This window comes from Podarcis melisellensis (genome assembly GCF_964234715.1).
Source record: "Podarcis melisellensis genome assembly, chromosome: 16".
Lineage (NCBI taxonomy): Eukaryota > Metazoa > Chordata > Lepidosauria > Squamata > Lacertidae > Podarcis > Podarcis melisellensis.
Window position 1 is genome coordinate 13,896,383 of NC_138533.1, and position 22,940 is coordinate 13,919,322.

The 22,940-nt window shown below is 49.8% G+C and overlaps 1 protein-coding gene across 1 annotated transcript; it reads left to right on the top strand.

Annotated features, from left to right (window-relative positions):
• The first annotated feature begins 1,168 nt into the window (after nucleotides 1-1,168).
• SF3B2 (splicing factor 3b subunit 2) lies at nucleotides 1,169-20,647 on the top strand. The gene is made up of 21 exons (XM_081892668.1): nucleotides 1,169-1,354; nucleotides 3,213-3,259; nucleotides 3,586-3,663; nucleotides 4,654-4,902; nucleotides 6,108-6,216; nucleotides 7,529-7,614; nucleotides 8,981-9,086; nucleotides 9,921-10,009; nucleotides 11,192-11,407; nucleotides 12,043-12,177; nucleotides 12,512-12,592; nucleotides 13,608-13,835; nucleotides 14,850-14,999; nucleotides 15,419-15,508; nucleotides 15,965-16,072; nucleotides 16,892-16,999; nucleotides 17,145-17,287; nucleotides 17,782-17,883; nucleotides 18,181-18,280; nucleotides 19,637-19,822; nucleotides 20,404-20,647. The coding sequence occupies exons 1-21, from the start codon at nucleotides 1,234-1,236 to the stop codon at nucleotides 20,473-20,475; spliced, it is 2,604 nt and encodes an 867-aa protein (XP_081748794.1). The 5' UTR covers nucleotides 1,169-1,233; the 3' UTR covers nucleotides 20,476-20,647.
• The last annotated feature ends 2,293 nt before the right edge of the window (nucleotides 20,648-22,940 follow it).

Below are 22,940 nucleotides of genomic sequence, written 5' to 3' on the forward strand. Positions count from 1 at the left end.
TTATTGGGGGGGAGCCCCCCCAAACGAATTTTTGAGGGGGCTCGGGCCCCCTCAGGCCCCATGGAGTCGGCGCCTATGGACTGTAGGAAGCTCCTCAAGCTCTGAAACTCCTTAGCAAGGGAGGCATATTTTAAGGTTAGACTCACACCATATGTTTAAATCATATTTTGTACCACTTTAACAGTTGTGCCTTTTCCCCATAAAAGGGAGGGTAATGGGAAGTGAAGTTTACTCTTCACAGAATTATAGTTCTCAGCACCCTTAACATATTACAGTCCACAGGATTATTGGAGGGCTGGGGAGGTTCTAAATGTATGGTGTGGGTGTGAAATGATGAGTTTTCACCAATGGACGAAAACATTTTTATTCGGACAGGTCTTTAGCTTCACAAGCTGGCTGTTATGTCCATTGTGCATGCTGCAATTTGGCCACCACTTTGTGCTTATTGATTTGCTTAACCTGCTTTTTTTTGTTATTTTGTATTTTACTTGATTTCACTGTCAGCTTCCTTGAGCACCACTTGACGGAAAAGGTGGGACACAAATTTAACAACAAACCGACAAACAGACCAACCGACAAATGTTCATCAGTGACTGCACCCCTGCAGCTAACTTTCATTGTGATCTCTTGGTGTTCCAAAAAGACATTGCCTCCTGTTATTATTTTTACATGTTGATTGTTTCCTGTGAAGATGAAGCTTGTATTCAACTTGTGCTTCCCACAGTGCTGGAGAAATGTGTGCAGAGTGTGCAAACTCACTTTCATTTTGATACTGTCATGTGTTCAAAACAGTGGGTTGTGTACTACAAAACGCAGTAATCTCTGTGTGATACTTAATAAATATGGCCAGTGAGCAAACAGAGGATACTGTTCAAATTATCAAAGGCTGTGCTTTGAGTGCGCAAGAAACATACACACATAAAAAAGGCCGCAACTAGAGAATTCGAAGCTCAGCAAAACTACATAGCCCAGAACCCAACGCGACTTAACCCTCCCGCTCCTGAATAGAACGCGGCATCCCCGTCCTCTGATTGGCCGCTTCTCTATACTCGCCGCGGCTTGCGTCCTCGCAAAGCTTCCTCATTGGGCACGCGCCGTTCTGTCGTCGCTGCCGCTGATTGGGCGGGAGGCGCCGCCGCCGTAGCGCGTACGGTGGCCGCGCGGTCTCAGCTGGGAGCTCTGCGTTGTGTGCGCTCGGCGGAGTTCGCGTGAGCGCGGCGGGGAAAAGGCAAGATGGCGTCTGAGGTGCATTCGGAGCCCCCCAAGGCAGGGGAGATGCCGTTGCCAGGATACGCGGCCTGGTCCCCCAACGAGCTGCAGGCCAAGCTGGCCGAGATCGGGGCGCCCACGCAGGGTGAGGAGGCCCTGCTTGTGGCGGGGCAGGGGCGCTTACAGCCTGCCGGTGGGGGGGAACAGTATCCTGCAGGCCTTTCCCGTGATCTGGAAGGACCCTCGTAGTGTGGAAGTAGCAGGAGGGAGCGGGGAAGGTGCAGTGGGCGGGCGAACGGGGCAGTTGCCTTATATTTATTTCAGCTTTATCACAGTTATTTACACCCCATCTTTCCTCCCCCTCCCAAGGAGCTCAAGGCGGCGAACATGGTCCCCCCCCCCCAATTTCATCCTGATAACATCCCTGTGAGGCAGGTTAGGCTGAGAGGCTGTGGCTGGTTCACGCAATTGGCGCAGTATTGAACTGCTCTGACCATCTGCCACCGGGGATTTGAACCTGGAGTCTTCTGCATGCGAAGTGCTAAGCTGCACTCTTTTTAGGAAGAGGGGAGTCATGGGAGGGGGATGCGAAAGGGCTCTTAGGAGCTTTGGTGGCAGTGGTGGAATGCAGCTGAGTGTCAGATTTTTGCATTTAAAGCATGGTCTCTGCCATGGAGTTGTGGCTCATCTTTGTATGAGCCTCTGAATAAGAGTTAATGGATTGCACTTTTAAAGGGGAGAAACACTTTTTATGGGTTCAGTAATGTAGGTGAGGCCTGAGTTGTTATTTCCAAATTTCATTTGGTGTGATGATGTTTACCTGTTCTGAAAATTCCTTTAATGTATCCATACTGGGATTAGAGACTTTAGAGCTGGTTAGTTTGGCTTCCAAGATCAGTGAGTTATTATTGCAGGGGAGCAGAAATGTATCGGAACAGGAAGAGAAGGGGAATGTTGGAGAGAGGGAGAAGAATAAGAGATTTTAGTGGATGAGGTTGGGGAAATTGGGAGGGGTTATGAAGCTGGCAGTGAATCCTAGGGGCCAGAGAACAGCAGGAAGTTGGGTGTCTTAGGAGGGTGAATGGTGATTTGAAGCTTGGTTTCCCAGACCCTAGTCCTACACTTGAACCACTACACTATATGTACTTCACTCCAGGCAATTGAGACATTCAATAACATAGTTTAACCAGGCAGAATAACTGGAGGAAGGGTTAGAGCAGGGCCAAGGAGAGTGGTAGTGACCTAGGGAGAATAACAAGGGCCAGATAGAGAGGCCTAGAGGGTCACATTTGGCCCCAAGGGTCTGAGTTCCTCAACCCTGCTAGTTAGAGGAGGGAAGTTCAGGTTGTAGTTTTTACATTTGTGGCATATGTGAAATAGTGTTGACTTGGGCCCTCCACACCCAAATCCAGCTTTCCAGGGGCTGCAGGTGAAGAGAACAGTGTATTTGCCAGATTTTGGGGCATAATACAGCAGAGAGGTTGTATTCAGGCTTCATCTCTGTGTGCAGTTGTACCTTGGTTTTTGAACAGCTCAGTTCTCGAACATTTTGGCTCCTGAATGCCGCAAGCTCAGAAGTGAATGTTCTAGTTTGCGAACTATTTTTGGAAGTTGAACATCCAATGGGTCTTCCGTGGCTTCCAGTTGGCTGCAGGAGCTTCCTGTGTAATGGTTTATTGTCCATGTAGCCCAGTGTTGTCTATTGAAATGGATGCCTGGATGCTATAATTAATAATGTCAAGGCTGTGCTCTTGACCTGCAGAAAGAAGGGTATGTGTGAGAGTCTGGGGATTTTCCCTATTGAAGGTGAATGGGAGATGATGAGGGAGTTGTTTTGTTGGTACAATATGGTCAGGATGTTGGGAATGGTTGGGGTGGTGGTCAGAGATGAGCTTGAGGAGAGTTGGTGCAGGACTGTTGGCCCCAAACTCCAATCTTGTCTTCTTACCCCATGTGACATAGAGTAACCTCAGAATGCCCTCAACGTCTCTCTGTCATTCCAGGTGGCCGTGAGGAGCTGGTAGAACGCTTGCAGACTTACACACTTCAGGTGAGACCGTTTTTCTTGTGGCTACAAATGTGACCACCCAGAACACTTGAGGATAAGAATGCATTAAGCTGCCTGAAGGATTGGCTTGTACCCTCTCTCCAACATCCCCCAAACATTTAAAGTTGGCCAGGGGATGGGGAGGGCAGTCAGACTGAATAAGGCCCTGTTGTTGTCTATGCCTGCTTCCCATGCCATCTTCTTTCTCTCACAGTGCAGATGGGTGTCCTTTGTAACATGCCCTGGGACCCTGTGGCGAGGGGCAGGCAATAAATTTTACGATGATGTTGATGGTTGCCTCTACTACTGTTCCATCTCCTTCTTTACAGACTGGGATAGTGCTCAACAGGCCAGTTCTGCGAGGAGATGATGGAGATAAGCCGGGTTTGCCCCCCATGCCAGGACAGGTGAGTGATATATCCAGGAAACCTTTTTGGCCACTGTTATGAGACTTCAGTGGCTTCAAGAGAGGCCATAAGCTCAGCGGCAGCCCATGTGCTTTGAATGAAAAAGGTCTTGGGTTCACTCTCAGGTTCATCTCTGGTATGTTCGTTTAAAAAATGTCAGGTAGCAGGGCTGTGAAAGACCCAAGTTTAATAAGGCAACCGAATACTGGTTGTAGCAAACAGAAATGTATGAGCAGAAAGTACATCAAAATTAAAACTTAATTTATACAAATTATCATCATCATTATTATTATTAAATTTGTATACTACTCTTCATCTGAAGATCACAGGGTGATTCACAACATAAAAATGCAAAATGAGAACACAAAGTGCATAATAAAACAAAACCAAAGCAATAATCCTCCTCCCACAAACACATTATTGTATCCCAGATGCCCCCTTCAGATCACCCTCTTCTGATTGCACTCCAGTTTGTTAGATTACCTCTTAAAATGTTGCATCCAAAATTATGGATATCTATAGGACTCTCTAGTCTAGATCATACACATGGATCCCTTTTTTCTGCCACATGTTGCTGAACTACAACTCCCATCAGCCCCACCGATGGTCAGGGATGATAAGAGTTGTAGTTTAGGAACATCTGGAGGGCCAGAGGGTTCCCCCCACCTGCTCTTGATGCAGCCTGACCAATGCAGAATAGCGTGGAACCTGCCACAATGCTATGCTTGAGTTCATGTAGCCGTAAAATGTATTTGCTTTTTCAGCAGATGCATCACCTTCCTGGCTCACGTCCAGCTTGAGAGCCACAGAGACTTTTAGAACTTTTCATACGTACTGCTTCCACACAAGGTCTCACCCATCCCATATGTCTGGATCTTTAACTCCTCTTGTCATTCTCTTCATGGGTGGTTGTGTCACACAGGAAGCCTTAAAAACCTGAGCCAACTGTGCTTCCAACGTCTCCCACAGCTGCCTTCTTCTCTCTTGCAGCATCCCGGGATGCCTCTGCCGCCCCCTCCCATGGGGATGCCGCCAATGCAGCCACCGCCGCCGCCTCCGCCCCCTGGCATGGGCCTCAACTTCCCCATGGCGGTGGGGCCGCCTCCTCCACCCCCTGGCCTGGGCCCACCTCTCCGTATGCAGGCGGTGGATCCCTCTGTGTTACCTGAGGAAGAACGGCTGAAGCTGGCTCAGCAGCAAGCAGCCATGTTGATCCAGCAGGAGGAGCGAGTCAAGCAGGTAATGGCTTGATCTGTTCCTCTGTGTATGTGTCTCGTAATTCAACAGCTCCCAGCAACATGAGCTCTGCTGTGCTGCAGAACATGTTTGCAGGCTGTGTGTTTGTGTGTGTGAGAGAGGGAGCGCAAGAGTGAGACCAGAGATGGGGAGCCTGTGGTCCTCCAGATGTCGGACTCCAGCTTCCATCAGCACCAGCCCTTGTGGTCAGTGGTCATGGATGTTGGGATCTGTAGTCCTGCAACAGCTGGAGGGTCCCATCCCTGTTTTATACTGTGAACTGAATGTTCTTACTCACCTCTCCGTTTAGATCAGTGGTTCTCAAAGGGTCTAGCAGGAGAGGATGGCAAGTGCAGTGGGAAGATTCAAGGACAATCAAAGAATGTTTTAAGTGTAGTATAGTATAATATCAAAATATTTTTAGTTATTTGCAGAATATGGATAGATATATTTTCAAAAGGAGAGCAAAAGCATTAGCTATTCTTTCACAGTTCTCCATGACATACTGTTGTGAACAGGGATTTTTCAACTCCAACAGATTATGAAAGATCAGAAAAGAGAAAGGCTTTTTTTGTGTTGGTGAGGAGATGAGAGTTTGCTTGTCTCAAATTAGACCTAATATAAATGAGGTAACATGGCAAAAGCAATCTCACACCTCTTGTTGAGTTTGTATACATACTTACGGTAAAAAAGGTAAAGGTACCCCTGCCCGTACGGGCCAGTCTTGACAGACTCTGGGGTTGTGCGCCCATCTCACTTAAGAGGCCAGGGGCCAGCGCTGTCTGGAGACACTTCTGGGTCACGTGGCCAGCGTGACATCGCTGCTCTGGCGAGCCAGAGCCGCACACGGAAACGTCGTTGACCTTCCCGCCAGTAAGCGGTCCCTATTTATCTACTTGCACCTGGGGGTGCTTTCGAACTGCTAGGTTGGCAGGCGCTGGGACCGAGCAACGGGAGCGCACCCCGCCGCGGGGATTCGAACCACCGACCTTTCGATCGGCAAGCCCTAGGCGCTGAGGCTTTAACCCACAGCACCACCCGCGTCCCTTACGGTACATAAGCAAGAGGCTAATTTATAACTATATTATGTTTGAAATCCTGGAGACGTTAGTCGATGTAGACATGCCTGAGCATGATGAATCAATTGTGTGATTTATTATAAAAAGCTTCCTATGTTAGAATCTGTGTTGTTTCTCTTCCCGTCTCAGGCTGCTGTCCTTATGGAACAGGAGCGCCAGCAAGAGATGTCTAAGCTGGCCCCCTCTGTGCCTCGGGCTGCTCCAGACTTGGGGCCAAGACCTCAGGGGCTCCCAAGAGGTAAGTCCTTTGCATCAGAGAGGGAACTCTGGCCCGTTTATGCAAAGAGGGCAAGCAGCGTCAGGCAGTCTTGCCAGAATCATTCAGGGAGGAAGAGTGTCAGACCTCACTCACTCTGTGTCATTCACATACTCTTTGGCTAGGAATTAATTCCCACTTATTCTTATTTCAAGGAACAGCATATTACATGGTGTCGTGGGAGGGGAGCCCAGAATCCTATTTATTTATTTATTTTTTAAAGAAGATAAGTATTTATGCACCCTTTAAAAAGAGGTGTATTGGCAAGGGTTATCCCTCTGAGTCTGTACCCCTCTCAGTGAAAAGCAGGCCCCAAATTGCATTGCGCAGTAACTTGTTGAACTGAAGGAATGGCAAATCTTTGAAGTTGTTTGCTAAAAATGCCAGGCAGGGAATCTTGAGAGAATCAAAATGAAACCCTCCCCACAACCGCTCAAAATGTTAACTCGGGGGTTTTGTGTCAAGGGATGTTACACCCCCATCCTAGTTTTAGTGAAGCGCTGGATAAATTTATGGAAGGTGGGACTGTTGGCTTGGTTGTATGTACAGAACTAGAATTGCACTTAGGAAAGCTGAGTTTAGTGGCTTGTGTTAAAATTGAGCAAATATATCTGCATATTTTGGTACTTATTGTCATGGAATTCTACTCAGTATTGATCCAGAGTAAATTTCAACGTATAGTTAGCAAAGTAAAAACTTAAAAAACTTGCAGGATTCCCAAAAAAATAGGCCAGCGGCAATTATATTTCATCCAGCCGAGCTTTACTGCTACTGAAGGCAAATGAGCATAATGGTCACAAATCCAATACATTCAGGCTTGGCCCTGTCCATAAGAAATCCAGTTGCAGCAGACTTAACTTAAACTTACAATAACTTATAATAAGCCTATAAATGCAAACTGGCACTAACAGAGTGGAGTTAAGAGCTAAAGAGGTTGCTCAGACACTACTCAGTCTTGCCTTCCCTCTTTGAAGCTCTTGAGAACCAAAGGGGCTAGAAACTTGCTTAAATCGGAGATTTAAGCCCCACAGGGAATCTGTGGCCTTCCAGATATTGTTGGACCACAGCTCTTACCATCCATGACGTTGGTAATGCCGACAGGGGCTGATGGGAGTTGGAGTCCAACAGCACCTGCGGGGCTACAGATCCCCCACCCTCTGTCTTGGAATGGGCGTGAAAGCTTTTCAAGGGATGTCAAAGTGTGCAGGTTCTTCTGACAAGTAAGGAGGTGGCACATTGACGGTGGCTGTTGCTGCGTTTCCCGTTGGGAGTTCATTTGCCGATCTTTTCCTAGGGAACCCCCCTGTGGGCTCGCCCATTGGACCACCTGGTCCGAGACCCCGTGGCCCCCCACCTCCTCCGGGAGAGGACAGCCGTGAGGTAAGGCTGGTTGTTGCAGATGTGGGGGGTGGTAGGCGTGGCAGGGTGGCAGGGAAACTGCTTTGGGGAACAGGAGAAATTGAGCGAGTTAAGATGAGCCTGCTTGATCAGGGCAGTGGCCCGTCTAGTCCGGCATCCTGACCTCCAAGCAGCCAGCCAGATGCCCCTGGGAAACCAGCAAGCAGGATCCAAGCACAAGAGCCCTCTCCTCTCCTGTGGTTTCAAGCAACTGGTATTCAGAAGCATTGCTGCCTCCAGCTATGGAGGGCAGAGCATAGCCATTGTGACCAGTAGCCTTTGATAGCCCTCTCCTCCCTGAATTTGCCTAATCCTCTTTTAAAGCCATCCAGATGACACAACTTTGATGGCAGGAAGTGAGGAGGAATTAAAGAACCTTTTAATGAGGGTGAAAGAGGAGAGCGCAAAATACGGTCTGAAGCTCAACATCAAAAAAGCAAAGATCATGGCCACTGGTCCCATCACCTCCTGGCAAATAGAAGGGGAAGAAATGGAGGGAGTGAGAGATTTTACTTTCTTGGGCTCCTTGATCACTGCAGATGGCGACAGCAGTTACGAAATTAAAAGAAGCCTGCTTCTTGGGAGAAAAGCAATGACAAACCTAGACAGCATCTTAAAAAGCAGAGACATCACCTTGCCGACAAAGGTCTGTATAGTTAAAGCTATGGTTTTCCCAGTAGTGATGTATGGAAGTGATAGCTGGACCATAAAGAAGGCTGATCGCCGAAGAATTGATGCTTTTGAATTATGGTGCTGGAGGAGACGCTTGAGAGTCCCATGAACTGCAAGAAGATCAAACCTCTCCATTCTGAAGGAAATCAGCCCTGAGTGCTCACTGGAAGGACAGATCCTGAAGCTGAGGCTCCAATACTTTGGCCACCTCATGATAAGAGGAGACTCCCTGGAAAAGACCCTGATGTTGGGAAAGATTGAGGGGACAAGGAGAAGGGGATGACAGAGGACGAGATGGTTGGACAGTGTTCTCGAAGCTACTAAAATGAGTTTGACCAAACTGCGGGAGGCAGTGGAAGACAGGAGTGCCTGGCGTGCTCTGGTCCATGGGGTCACGAAGAGTCGGACACTACTAAACAACAAAGTTGGTGGCTATCTTGTGGGAGGTTGTGAGTTAGGGAATAGGCATTCTTGCCCTAGGTTGGCTTCAGATGGGAGGGAGGTTCAAGCAGTCAGATATGGGCGGTGCTGGGAGTGTGCTGTCTGGTGCAGCCTGTGTTCTTGAGAGACACAGCTTGAATGAAAACAAACTCAGGATTAGAGAAAAGCTGAAATACCTGCATTTGGAAGCAGAATGAGGCCACTTTTGTCTAAGAAACTTTGTTTTGCCTTCCAGGTTGATGAGTCCGGCGTGGGTCCCAAAATCCCTCAAGCCCTGGAGAAGATCCTCCAGCTGAAGGAGATTCGCCAGGAGGAGCTTACGGCTGTGCCGAGTGCCACAGGTACTGGGTCGCCTGAGGCAAAGGTTAAAGTCGAACTTGAGACACGCAGTCAGGGCTGTGGAACCTTTTTCAGCCCAAGGGTTCTCTCCTGGGTAATCTTCGGGGGGGGGGGGGGCATGTGCCGGTGGTGGGCAGGGCCAGAGGCAAAAAGGGGGCGGAACAACTAATGTGAATTTTAGCTTCCTGCAGTAGACTGGTTTCTGCGAGCACTCACAAATCCCCCTCTATGATCCTCCATTTAGGCAAGCATGAAGCATTATCAGAGTTCAAGGACACATTCCAGCCAGGCAGAAACACTCAAGGAGGCTGTGGAGCAAGGCCAGTTGTGGGTGTGGCCCGTGGAGAGCCCCAAGGGCCTGGCAGAGAGACCTCGAAGGACACATTTAACCCCTGGGTCTGAGGTTCTCTAGCCCTGCTCTAGGTGAACTTGTGTGTGTTCTGTGCGGTCACATGACCAATATAGGAGTTGAAATTTTAGTTCTAACCAGAGGTGTCAGGTTGCCCCAAGATTGAGGTGTCCCGAAGCGCGTCATGCGTGTGTGATGTCGCATCAACTGGAGGAGGCCAAGCGCTCTGGAGGATCTGGCCACTGAACTTGTGACTCACACGCTCTGGGCCCTCTCAAGCTGGGTTCTGAGACCCACATCACATTCTGTGCCTTCTTTCTGCACGTTGCGGAATGGCAGTAAAGGCAGCCGAAGAGCAGATTGTGGCAGATCATGGCTGACTGACGGGTGGACTTGCCAGCATGCAAACTTTCTGCAGAGATGATTAGGCCAGGCTTCCTGTATCTTCTCTGCTACTCATTCCCTCACACTTGTGCTTTTCCAATAGATGATGACATGGAGACTGACCTGAGGGTGTTGGCTGGTATCTCAGCTTCAGATGCTGAAGAGGATGGTTTGGCTCTGTCAAAGAAAGAGGTGAGGAGGCAGGAACTACGGAAGGGGTGGGGGGAACTGTTGGCCCTCCAGATGACATTGTGACTCCCAGTCCAGTGGTTTAGGACAACAGTGTAGTCCAACAGCCACTAGAGCAGGGGTCTTAAAACTCTGGAGCCTATGAATGGGGCACACACATGCACAATCCCCCCCCCAAATGCAATATGCATATGCAAACTTTTGTGTGTTTGTGTTCATGTGCATTTTTTTGGGGGGGGAGATCCATAGCTTTCATCAGATTCTCAAAGGAGTCGGTGACCCCCCAAAAGGCTAAAGAACCACTGATATAGAGAGCCACAGATTCTCCAACTCTGAACTACTCCCACCAGCTCTGGCTAACACAACCAGTGGTCAGGGCAAGGTGGCCACCCCTGAATGCAGCCAGTGGGAGCCTCCATTTTCTTTAAGCTGTTGCCCCTCTGCAAAGGTGTCCTGTCCTGGCCTTTTAAGGCGAGCAGAAGCTTCCCGATGGGCGGTGTGTTCAGGCAGCTGTATAAAAAGGGGGTGGGGAAAGGGGCTCAGTCAAGTGAGACTTTAGAGCATGAGCAGAGGATGTTTCCCCCCAGGTGGTAGAAAAAGCCAGTTCCTAAGAACTGGGTTGCCTTGGAGGCAGTGATGTTGCCCTATCAGAGGAAATTTGTCCTGTGTTGGCCCCGCATCTTTGGGAAGTCCTCCCCAGGGGAAACGCATTTGACACCCTCCTTGTTGGCCTTTAGGAGAGCCTCACAAGACCTTTTTTATTCCACTATGGTGCTGTGTGTTGATCCCTGTTTTATCTGCTGCTGCTTTAATGCTTTCTTGATTATTAATAATTTGTGATCTTACTTTTGTTTGACTTCTTCTAAATGGCCTCAGGAGGCTAATTCATCCTGAAAGTTAAAAAACAAAACATTAAAGTTGCTGCAGTATGCCAATATAGTGTGGCAGCACGTACTCTCTGGAACTCCCTGCTTATTGATATTAGTGTTGTACCATTATTGATGCCTGCTAAAATCATTTTTGTTTAGACAAGCCTACCCAGACGTACAATTTTATTATGTATATTTGGGTTGTTTTAAGTGTAATTATTTTATTTGTGTTTTCTTACTAGTATCCTATTTTAAGCAGCTTAGTAGTATGTAAATCTTGTTAAATCTAAGTGAGCGCATTTGATCCGCTTGACAGAAAAACCGCAAGCGGCGAAACCGGAAGAAGAAGAAGAAACAGCAGCAGCAGCAGCAGGGCACGTCCCCAAAAGAGAGCCCACCTTCCCAGGATGCCAAGGGGCGTGGGGAGGACTCTGGGGGTGATGGCCCAGTGGAAATTGAGTATGTCACAGAGGAGCCAGAGATCTATGACCCCAACTTCATTTTCTTCAAGAGGATCTTTGAGGCATTCAAGGTATGAGGAGGGCCTGGGATTTACTGATCTCATCCCCTGCATTTACAGTGGTACCTCCGCTTATGTATCCCTCTGGTTACGAAAACTTGGGAATCCGTAAGCGGCAAACCCAGAAGTATTGTGGGGGGTTTTGCTGCATGTGCAGAAGCGCTCTACCGCCGTGTGTGTGTGTGTGTGTGTGCAGAAGCGGTCTCTCCAGTTGCGAAAGCCTTGGAATCTGGCCAGACCTCCGGAATGGATCCCGTCCACAACCGGAGGTACCACTGTATATGCGATATGAATGTAACAAATCGAAATTACAGTACTTTTTTATGGGGAAGAGCCTCAGATCGTTAGAAATGCCTGTCAAACAAGTGCAAGTGAACTTTTGCTGAAAACAAATGTATTAAAGTCCCACCATCCCTAACCATTAATGGTGGGACCGATGGGAGTCAGGAGTGAGGATTATTGCCCCTCTAAAGGGCTTGATAACCATGGCAAGTTCTCCTTACCTTTCTATGGAAAGTGTTGGGACCTAGTTTACATTATAAAAAGCGAGAGACTCCACTGCTTCCCTGTGTGTGCGCTTAGTTCTAAGAAGGAGGAAGGAGGAAGTGGGAGTCTCTGCCTCACCTTTGGCTCTTCCCTTGCCACAGCTGACCGATGATGTTAAAAAGGACAAGGAGAAGGAACCAGAGAAAGCAGACAAGGTGGCCAGTTCAGCTCTCCCCAAGAAGAAGGGCTTTGAGGAGGAGAGGAAAGACAGTGACGACAGCTCGGATGATGAGCAGGTGAGTGCATCTCAGGGGTGGGCAGAAATGCTCTCGCTCTGCCTGCCTGGGACCCTCGCTTCCTAAGAACCGCTTGCCAGACCCCGTGATGCAAATGGACAGGTGTCTCCTAACTCCTGAAGAGTGAAACCTTCCAAGTTCAGAGGCAGCCTGCCTCCCGACTGTCAGGTTCCCGGGGTGGAATCCGGGGTGCAACTCCTCCTTCTTTTTGAGCTTTTGGGAGTCTGCAAGGCGGACAGTGGGGGTTGGGGGGGAGTGCTGTGGAAGTCACAGCACTTGAAATAAAGTTAACAGTAAGAGGAAATGACGGCCTGCCCCTCTCTACTGTGTGCAGGAGAAGAAGCCAGAGGCTCCCAAACTCTCCAAGAAGAAGCTTCGGCGGATGAATCGCTTTACGGTGGCTGAACTCAAACAGGTATGGTTGTTGGTGTGTACGTGCATGTCTGTTTGGAGGGTAACAGGGAGAGGGACACTGGTACAGTTGATTCCCTCTTTAAAAGGATTTGGAAGTCTGCCTTTCCATCCCAGGAGGCTGTCCCCTCATTGGTTCTTCCACCTTCCTCCTGCCTGCCCCCCCCCCAATTTCTGCCTACTGCTGATGCATTTGAGAGCTGGCCCAAAACAGAGATGTTACTCTTCCAGGAGCTATGATGTGTGACACGTGAAGAGTCTCCTAACTGGTGATGTGAGGTGAGAACATTCTCCGGAGTATATTCTCAAGAAGATTCTCTGCTAGAAAATTATCCGGAGAATATTCTCCACAAACTGTAAATTCTAATGTAAGAACCAGTTTTACAACCCACATTTAAAGAATGCACTCATGTAGCGGACCTGAGTTTTTTAAAAATATTCCTTTTACTTTAAAAGCTACATTTCATACATACACAACATAATTAGAATTCCAGGTTGATGGTAAATATACAGTTAGTTGCAGGCTTAGTGATTAACATGAGTCATGTTAAATTTTCAGTTTCAAGTTTGGTGCAAAAAATCAAAGAATGAACTCACTGCATTCCCCCATTGAATAAAAGTATCTGTACAGTTTTTGGTTGCCATCTGAACAAGTTTACCCATGAATAAACATGTATATTGACTTATTATATCATTTTCAATGCATTAAAATGAATATTCTCCTATTTTAAATGAAAATTCTCTTAATATTCTCATTAATCGAGAATATCCTCGAGAATATTCTGCAAAAGATTATTCTCGAGAATTTAACGTCACTACTCCTAACTGGCTGTGATTTGTGGATCTAGAGAGGCTGCTGTGGCTTAAGGTGCAGCCTTGCCTCTGCTGCGGGATTAATATCATGTGCTTATGTGGAGTTGGGAGTGAGAAGTGCAACTTGCCCGGCGAGATAGGATGGGTTTGCTCTGACCCAAAGGGCAGGAAGAGTTGGCCCCATTTCAGCCCTGTCCTTCTTGCAGCTCGTGGCCCGTCCTGACGTGGTGGAGATGCACGATGTGACAGCCCAGGACCCCAAGCTGCTCGTCCACCTGAAGGCCACACGCAACTCTGTCCCTGTCCCCCGGCACTGGTGCTTCAAGCGCAAATATCTGCAGGGCAAGAGGGGCATCGAGAAGCCGCCCTTTGAGCTCCCCGAGTTCATCAAGCGGACAGGCATCCAGGAGATGAGAGAGGCTCTGCAGGAAAAGGTCAGTCTGTGTCCCCCTCCTCTCCAAAAACACAGGCTGGAGTTGCTTAGACTGCCCTTTGCTTTTGCACCATCTGCGTGTGCACAAGACCAGCCCAACTGCTAGGCAGAGGGGGTAGCTGCCTCGGCCATGGAGTTGCAGAACGCTCTGGGCCACACATGAGCCGCTCTCCTGAGCTAGCCAGCTGCCATCGGGGGCAGAGAGGAAGCCGTCCTGTTGCCCGCCTGGTCTGCTTTTGCACAAGGAGCTGGGCATGGGCCTTTCTTTGGCACTGGGCAGCAAAATGGGCAGGGGGACCCATGACCCCAGTACAGTGGTACCTTGTTTTACACAATGGTAAAACAGCTTGTTTTACACAAGCTGTTCACAATGGTATTAACCTTGTGAACAGCTTAGTTTATGAACAGCTTGGATTAAGAACACTGCAAACCTGGAAGTAGGTATTTTGGTTTGTGAACTTTGCCTTGGAATAATGTTTCACTTCCTGTTGAGTGTGTTCCATTTGTAAATTAAGTCCCCCGCTGTTATGGGAAAGCAGCACGCCTTGTTTTAAGAACGGACTTCCAGAACGGATTAAGTTCGTAAACCAAGGTACCACTGTACTCCAACAGTGGGGAACTAGATCTGGCCGGTGAACTGGATCCTTGTCTGCCCCTTTTAGATGTATCCAATGAAATTTTACTTAAAGCAGAGCCACTGAGATTAATCAACCTCCGTTGGTCATGTTGGTTGCTTTCAGTGAGTCTGCTTTGAATACGACAAACATTGGCTACCACCGTGAGATCCTCAGGAAGCTGAAGTCTGCACCTCCCTGGAATTGTGGCCTGCACACTTTGAACTTGGTGCTAACCAGATTTCCCAGCAGTTTTAGGAATATGGTTAAACCTGGCACTACCCTGTAGCCTTGGGGCGACCTGTGACCCTTGGCCAAATTTCATGTATCCTGGCAAAGGCAGGGTACATATAGGCCTCCATTTTGTAACCTACTTCTTTCCTGTTCCACCGCCTCCTTAGGAGGAGCAGAAGACCATGAAGTCCAAGATGAGGGAGAAAGTTCGTCCCAAGATGGGCAAAATCGATATCGATTACCAGAAGCTGCACGACGCCTTCTTCAAGTGGCAGACCAAACCCAAGCTGACCATCCACGGTGACCTGTATTACGAGGTAGCAGAGGAGCCCTTGGTGGAGGCTGGCCCATGAGGGCGAATGGGACACTGCCCCTCCGACCTCTGCCAGCCCCCACCTACCTGCCTCTTTAGTTAGAGCCAGCTCAGGGGGTGGTACCAGCTGTCAGCCTTGCCCTGCTCCTGCATCACAGTGCTGCCCTGGTAGAACTCTGCAGGGACATAGGATAAGGACAAGGCTTGAGTTGGTTTGCTCTATCTGTCATTGGCTCTGACACCACCCCCTTCCGGTTTCCCTGTTTTCCACCTCTCCAGCCCCAACAAACACCAGTCCCCCTGGTGCGCCATGTAGTCTGGACAAGTCTTCGCTCTGGAAAGGATTGGGTGGGTAGGAGGGAGGGAAGGGAGCCATTTGGAGGACCCAACCCCTTTCTGATTTCATCTCTTCTTCCCTGCCAGGGTAAGGAGTTTGAGACGCGGCTGAAGGAGAAGAAGCCTGGGGACCTGTCCGACGAGTTGCGCATTGCGCTGGGCATGCCCGTTGGGCCGGTGAGTGGCAGAAGGCTAAGCCCAGTGGCCCTCCCAGCCACCAGGGCTGACAGGAGGATGGGTTCTCGTGGAAGGCGGAATTGGAGGAAAGGTGGGCAGAATGCGGGCTGCCGGCTCAACAGGTTTCCGAGGCACCTACATCCTCCAGATCCCCATTTTAGCAAATTCAGGAGTGAAGCTATTTTCAGGAACTGTAAATTAAGCTGGTTGGGTAGGAGATTGTGGATTGTTTCCTTCCCAGAATAGGCCGATTGAAATTGATGAAGCCGGGGTCTTCTCTGAGTAGGACTAGCATTGAATGCAACCCCGTGGGAGGAGGGGGAGGGCTGTGAGAAAGCCGAGTGTGGTGTGTACAGCATGAGATAGCGGGGAAGGGGAGCTGGGGGATTGGGGCAATGCAAGCAGAGAGGCTTCTGTGACTGATGAATGTCTTTTTTCTTCCCCGCCGCCAACAAGAACGCACACAAAGTCCCTCCTCCCTGGCTGATTGCCATGCAGCGCTACGGTCCGCCCCCCTCCTATCCCAACCTGAAGATTCCGGGCTTGAATTCCCCGATCCCAGAGGTGAGCAGAGTCATTTCCTTCGTTGCCACCTTGGCTTTTTCTCACTTGCTAGAAAACAGATGGCCAGTTGGTGACCTGTATTAGTGGCTCTAAATGGGGCACTGCCCCACCAACCTCCGCCTGCCCTCAGCCAGCCCCTGCCTCCCTGCCTTCTTACAACCATTCCAAGGGGTGGCAGCTCAGTCTCGGTGTTGCCTTTGTAGAACTCAGCGGGGAAGAGGACAATGGGGGGTGAAACTGGAATGAGTTGGCTCCTCCTCTTCCACCCCACCAGTCCCAGTGGGGACTACCCATCAGGGATTGGTGGGCAGGACCTGTAGTAGGGGGAGCTGTGTCTCATGTGTGCTGGAAGCCCCAAACTCAATCCCTATTGGTATTTCCAGGCAGGGCTGGGAGAAACCCCATTTGAAATCACAGAGAGCTGCTGGTATGTCACTGTAGACCAGGCATAGGCAACCTTGGCCCTCCAGATGTTTTGGGACTGCAACTCCCATCATCCCTGACCACTGGTCCTGCTAGCTAAGGATGATGGGAGTTGTAGTCCAAAAACAGCTAGAAACCCTGGCCTAGTCCAACCCCCTCCAGTGCAGCAATATGCAGCTCTCCCTTACGGGGATCAAACCTGCAACCTTGGCGTTATCAGCGCCACGCTCTAACCAGCTGAGCTATCCAAGCTGGGGCTTGGAAGTCCCTCACACCACAAAGTAACACTGCACTCTCAGGAGCTTTGGGATTGGGGGGGGAGCCCAGAGAACACTTCCCAGCTCCTCCTGTCCACTGCTGAATGACTTGACTCCCCTCCGCCCCCTTTTTCTCTAGGGATGCTCATTCGGGTACCACGCTGGGGGCTGGGGCAAGCCCCCCGTGGATGAGACAGGGAAGCCCCTCTACGGAGATGTCTTTGGGACCAACGCGGCTGAATTCCAGGTAGGCATCGGGAGCCTCACTTGCTTGGCGGCCAGGGTCGCCACCTCTGGGTTTGACCGCTTGTCCAGAGCCCTTGCTCTGTGTTGCGTTTGGATCTGCTGGCCTGGGAGGTGATGTGATCACGTTTTCTCTCCCCCGCCATTAGACCAAGACAGAGGAGGAAGAGATCGACCGGACACCGTGGGGAGAACTGGAGCCCTCCGATGAAGAATCCTCTGAGGAGGAAGAAGACGAGGAGAGTGATGAAGAGAAACCGGACGAGACGGGTTTCATCACTCCAGCAGACAGGCAAGGAGCTGTGATTCTGGGTCCCTTCCGGCTCTACAGATCTCTGATTTTAAGTGCCTGACGCTCCCTCTTGCCATGCTTTCGCTGAGCAAGTATCAGTGTCTGCCAAGAGGGTCCACTGCTCCCCCAACCAGCCCTGCGCCCCCTGGTTCTGTCGCTGGTGATGAGGATGTGGCACAACATCCCCCCACTTACCTTGCATTTTTCTCTAAGCCACGCTGGTTGGGGCTATTGGGAGCTGTAGTCCAAAGCTTATGGAGGCCACCAGGGTTATTTATGGAAGGTTGACTCGGGAGGAGGCCAAGGGCAAGCAAATGGGCATTAGTGGAGGAGGAGCTGGGCCCGTCTTGCCCAGGACACACAGACACCCCTGCAGAGACAGAGTGGATCTCTGGGACTAGTTGTTTTGAGACTGTTGCTTATTCATTCATGTGAGGGGGATGGCTGGTCGAATTTGGCTTGGCCTTTGACCACCCCTTCTGATCTTTCTCCAGTGGTCTGATCACGCCTGGGGGCTTCTCATCAGTCCCCGCTGGCATGGAGACGCCTGAACTCATTGAACTGCGTAAGAAGAAGATCGAGGAGGCCATGGATGGGTAAGTGTTGGCGGCTTCTTTCCTCAGCTGCCTCCCGGGGGTTGTTGGGTGCTTTGGGAGCAGGTGGGCGTGGCTTGCTCAAATCATGGGTCAAACAGGGGAGCCTGGAAGACCACGATTGGCCCGCAGGCCAAAGGTTCCCCTCCCTTGTGGAAGAACCTGTTAGCACTGGCCCAGAGCTTTGCCTCCACCACGTGTGGCAAGATTCTTCCTGGCTAATATGCGCCCATCCACCCTCTCTCTGCCCTTTCCCATGGTGCTGAGCGTTTCTTCTCTCCCTCATGTTCTCCTCAATAGCAGCGAGACGCCCCAGCTCTTCACCGTTCTGCCAGAGAAGAGGACTGCGACAGTCGGCGGGGCCATGATGGGCTCCACTCACATCTATGACATGGCAACGGTAAGAAGAGGCTGGCTTTAGTTCTGCCTTCTGCTGAAGGGTGCTTGGGGCCCAAATGGCTGAAGGAGCACCTCCCATATCAACCTCATGTGTTTTAAGAATGTAGGAAGGGCCTGGCAGCAGGATCTGGCCAAAGGCTCATCTAGTCCTCCATCCTGTTCTTGCAGTAGCCAGCAAGATGCCTCCTGCAAGCCTAAAAACAGGGCCTGAATGCAGCAACAGTCTCCCTCCATTGTGATTCCCAGTATCTGGAGGCACACTACCTCAAACATCAGAGCCTTCTGTGCATTCTCCTTGTAGGAGAGGAACCCTCTGAATGTTCAAGAGAGAGAGCCTACTCTGTGGTGGCCCCTCAACCCTGCAATGCTCTCTTAGTTGAGGGACACCTGGAGCCAGCACTGTAGACTTCGTGGTTTAAAACGTTTTAAAAATATGCATAGGCATCTTGGGCTGCTGCATTCCCCCCTCTTAATTTTTTTATTTTTGGTTCCACTGATTTATGCTTTCAAATGCTGCCTTGTGGGTTTTCATTTTGTATGTACACTGCCCTGAAACACATTTTTGGAACAAGGTGTGCAGTGTATGTGTTCTTAAAGCAAACAAATTCAGTTTTAGGCATAGGCCACCTGGCTTCTGCTTCAGATATACTAGACTGGGGACGTAAATTAAAATTACTGCATTCAAGGTCCTTACAAACATGTGTCACTTTAAGCTTAAAGAACCCTTGCTTCAAATATTTTAATTCCTGTTCTCTGTTGCTTGAAAAGAGAGTTAAATCAAAGGAAGTGGGAGATCAGACCACCTTAAGCATTGTTCGTAGGGACAACTTTGCATTGGTGGAGCCTGGTTCTCTGCACATAAGATGCACACACTTTCAGAGCAGACATGGATGGCAACTTAGGTCCATTAATTTCAGCGAGTCTCTTGTGAAGCAGAAATTACTTGGATACCAGAGTTGCAGGTGGAAAAGTAGGACTTCAGTGAGAGAGACGTATGGATGCACACACACAACATGGTGTGTGTGCGAAGAGAGATAAACGAGTGCTTGTCCATAAAGCATGTGTGAACAGGAGTCGGGCAGTTGCTCCTGAGTGATACCCTCAGTTGGGGAGTCCCCCGTGTTGGCTTGCCCGCCTTCCTGCAGGTGCAGCTCTGTGGATGGACTTACTCCAAAGCAAGGCTTTTGCAGGCAACTCTGCTTCCACAGCTGAGAGGTGAGCTGCCTGCAACACCCCTCTGTGTTTGCATGTGGTTTGGGAGGCGAGAGATAGTGACCCACCCACCTGCAAACACCTTACACCAGTATCTGCTGTTGGCTGCTTCCTCCCTCCCTCCCTCCCCTGCGTTTGCTTGCAGGTGATGAGCCGCAAAGGTCCCGGGCCAGAGATCCAGGGCGTGGAGGTGGCCTTGGCCCCTGAGGAGCTGGAGCTGGACCCCATGGCCATGACGCAGAAGTATGAGGAGCACGTGCGGGAGCAGCAAGCCCAGGTGGAAAAGGAGGACTTCAGCGACATGGTGGCTGAGCATGCTGCCAAGCAGAAGGTGAGGGGACCTGTGGAATGGAGGGGACTTGCCAGCCTGGACAAGCTGTTTTTAGACTACAGTTCCCATCATCCATGACCACTAGGGATGATGGGAGTTGTATTCCTGAAACAGCGGAAAACCCAAGTTTGGGAAACCCTGTCCTAGAATGACAAAATGCAGCTGCTGTGAGGGAGGTGAAAGGGCTGTGGGTGGCTTTGGGGAGAGGAATTCAAGCGGGGTTCAGGGATGGGACAAAGGCTGGGTTGATGGCAGGGAGGTGGGGCCAAGAGAGCCTGTCAGGTGCTTGGGATGGAAGGGGGACAGCGAAAGCATCAGGCCCCATTAGAAACTTGTAGCAAGAAGCCAAGGAAAAGGCAGAGGAGGGGAAAAGAGAGTACAGGGCCCTACGGGAAGAAAGGGGCGGCGGGTGGAGTTCACACAGCAGTTTGGGAGGTGATGCAGTTGCATAGCGGGTGGGGAGGGGTGTGTGCAGGCATGCATATGTGCCTTTTCACATTGGGGTTTTTTGTGGGGGGTGGGGTGGAATCAAATTCTCCGGCATTATCAGCATGTTGTGACTGCCCTCTCTGCTCCTCCAGCAAAAGAAGCGGAAAGCACAGCCCCAGGACACCAGGGCAGGAGCCAAGAAGTACAAAGAATTCAAGTTCTAGCCCAGCTCCGAAATGTCTCGGCGGTTCCTGTTTGTCGTTCATTTTTAATCCCCTCCCTCCCTCCCACTTCCATTTCTCCTTTGCAGCCACTGGCTCTCGTGTTGTTCTCGTGTCTTCCGTCTGGATAAAGATGTGGAATATTTTGTAAATAAAGTCAGAGTTGCTCTCTGGAGGTCTTTGTTTACTTAGGTGGAGGAGGGTGGAATGATTTCTACTCTCCATGGCGATTTGGGCGTCTTCCTTTGCAAGGTCCCGTGGGTAGGAAAGTAAACTTCAGCATGAAATTTGCAGGGTGTGTATGTGTAGTCTCCATGTCTGTGCCCCCCCGCCCCTCAGTGCTTTGAAACAGGAGGTCAGTTGTTTATTTGCAAATTCATACCTCCGGAAAGACAATCCCTTGCCCCCAGTCCCCTGTTCCGGACTCAGCATTCAGGTGAGTCACACTGAGTCATTATCTCTCCGCCACTTTATTCCTTGCACTCAGCTACCCTTCCAGCTTTAAGCTGTCTCTAACCAACCTGCCCCTGCCCCTCCACTCAGTTAAAGCATGGAAGGTAAAATGGGTGAGCTCTTGTACTGCTGCTCTTACTCTAATGCTGTGTCGAGCTGCTTCCATAACTGGATTTGTGCATTCCTGCTCACAGTAGTCCCTTCTCCTGCTCTGGGTGTGGGTGTGCACGCGCGTGCGCGCACACACAACCCAATTCTCTGCCTGGTTGCTTTTGAGCTTCTGTTAATTTCAGGGGATCTCATTTGGTAATCTTTAAACTGCCTTGGACACAAAATACCCCAAAGAAAACAGACTGAAAAATCTGGCAGCCTCCCCACTGCCACAAAAAACCAGGCAACCCTGTAGCCCCCCAAAGTAGAAATGAGAAGAATTTTAAACGGGTTTTTTTTGTAAACCACTTTTGAGGGTTTTTTAAAAAAATACCAAGCTGTATATTTTATGAACTAAAATAAAGGGGGTGAGGGCCTTGGCAAGGGCTGGGGGTGTTAGGTGCTGGGGTGCTCACAGGCACCACATTGGGGAACCCTGGTTTAATACCTTTTATCAAGACCCTTTGCATGTCTGCCGTTGCTGTCATTTCCTCCTTTTCCCATCTCAGACACATTCACATCCCACATAAGGTGAGTTTCTTTAAGTGTTCGGGTGCATATAAGGGGATTTGAGATAATGTTCAGTGCCAGGAACTCTCCTTTCTTTTTGTGATTGTAGGAGGGGGAAGGTGAGCTTAACTTAGAGCTGTTTGAAAACAAGAAAGCGGAATTTTCTTTTATTAATCGTATATTTATACCCCACCTTTCCTCCAAGGAGTTCAAGGTGGCCTGCGTGATTCTTCCTCACTCCATTTTATCCTCACAACGGCCCTGTGAGGTACGTCGTGACAACAGTATTGACCTTTCTCTACTGGTCTGTTGTCCAAGCTTTGCAATGCTCTCTGTGTTGTGCAGCAAATAGGCGCTCTGGTCTCTGCCCCAAGTTCCACCTTTGCCATAGCCCCAGACAGCTGCCAGTCCTCATGACAAACACCTTCAGGTTTGTTGTGAATGCAAACATGCTGCTAAAGCGTTTTGAAATGTAAAGTGTGTGATAGAAACCATGAATTGACTTGCTGGTACCTGCGGTTGTCAGAAGTCCTGGATCTCTCAGTGAAGGGAGTTTGGAGTGTGACCACCAGGGGCCAGCAAATTCACATTGCTCAGGTAAAAACCCACCAGAAGCTTTTGCCTAAGGAAATCACTTGGTGTGGGGGGGGGTGGGCAAAGCTGGGTCAGGCAACTTCACCCTTTAATGGAGCTTAAGAGGTCTATAGGTGGGTGCCTGGGGTGGTGGTTTGCAAATACATAGGAAACCGGTTTATGCCAACTCAAGACAACTGGTCCGTATTGATCCAGCATTGGCTGCACCGAATTGTAAAATCTCTCCTGGGTTTCAGACAAGACTCTCCAGGCCGTGTCTGGAAACTGGCAGCTTTGGCTGCAAAGCCAAGTGCTCTGCTACTGCTGTGGCCCTCAATACCTGCACCCCATTTCCTGGCTTATAGAATTGTAGAGTTGGAAGGGACCCAGAGATTCATCTAGACCAACCCCCTGCAATGCAGGAATCTCAACTAAAGCATCCATGACAGATGGCCATCCAACCTCTGGCCAGCCCTCTGGCTGGGGGGGGGGGGGGAGGCTCAGCAGCCTTGCATTGAGCAGTCTTGGGTCCAAATGCTTTTATTCTCTCAGCCAGCGGCATGGAAGGGGACTGGTCTACCTTCTGAGATTGTTGTAAGGCTAATGGAAAGGTACCAATGCTTTTGAACACTCTCAAAACAGGTAAAGAAAGAGGACAGCTGCCATACTTGCAGCAGCTGTGTAGAAGAGAAACAATGTATAGAAAGGGGGTGACAAGAATCATATAATCGTAGAAGAGACCTCGAGAGTCATCTAGTCCAGCCCCCTGCAATGCCTGTCAA

Excerpts from the sequence above, each read along its gene's own strand:
- SF3B2 (XM_081892668.1), top strand. The coding sequence starts at position 1,234 with ATGGCGTCTGAGGTGCATTCGGAGCCCCCCAAGGCAGGGGAGATGCCG. Across the intron at positions 15,000-15,418 it reads ACGGTGACCTGTATTACGAG|GGTAAGGAGTTTGAGACGCG; the intron begins GTAGCAGAGGAG and ends CTTCCCTGCCAG. Across the intron at positions 17,288-17,781 it reads TTCATCACTCCAGCAGACAG|TGGTCTGATCACGCCTGGGG; the intron begins GCAAGGAGCTGT and ends ATCTTTCTCCAG.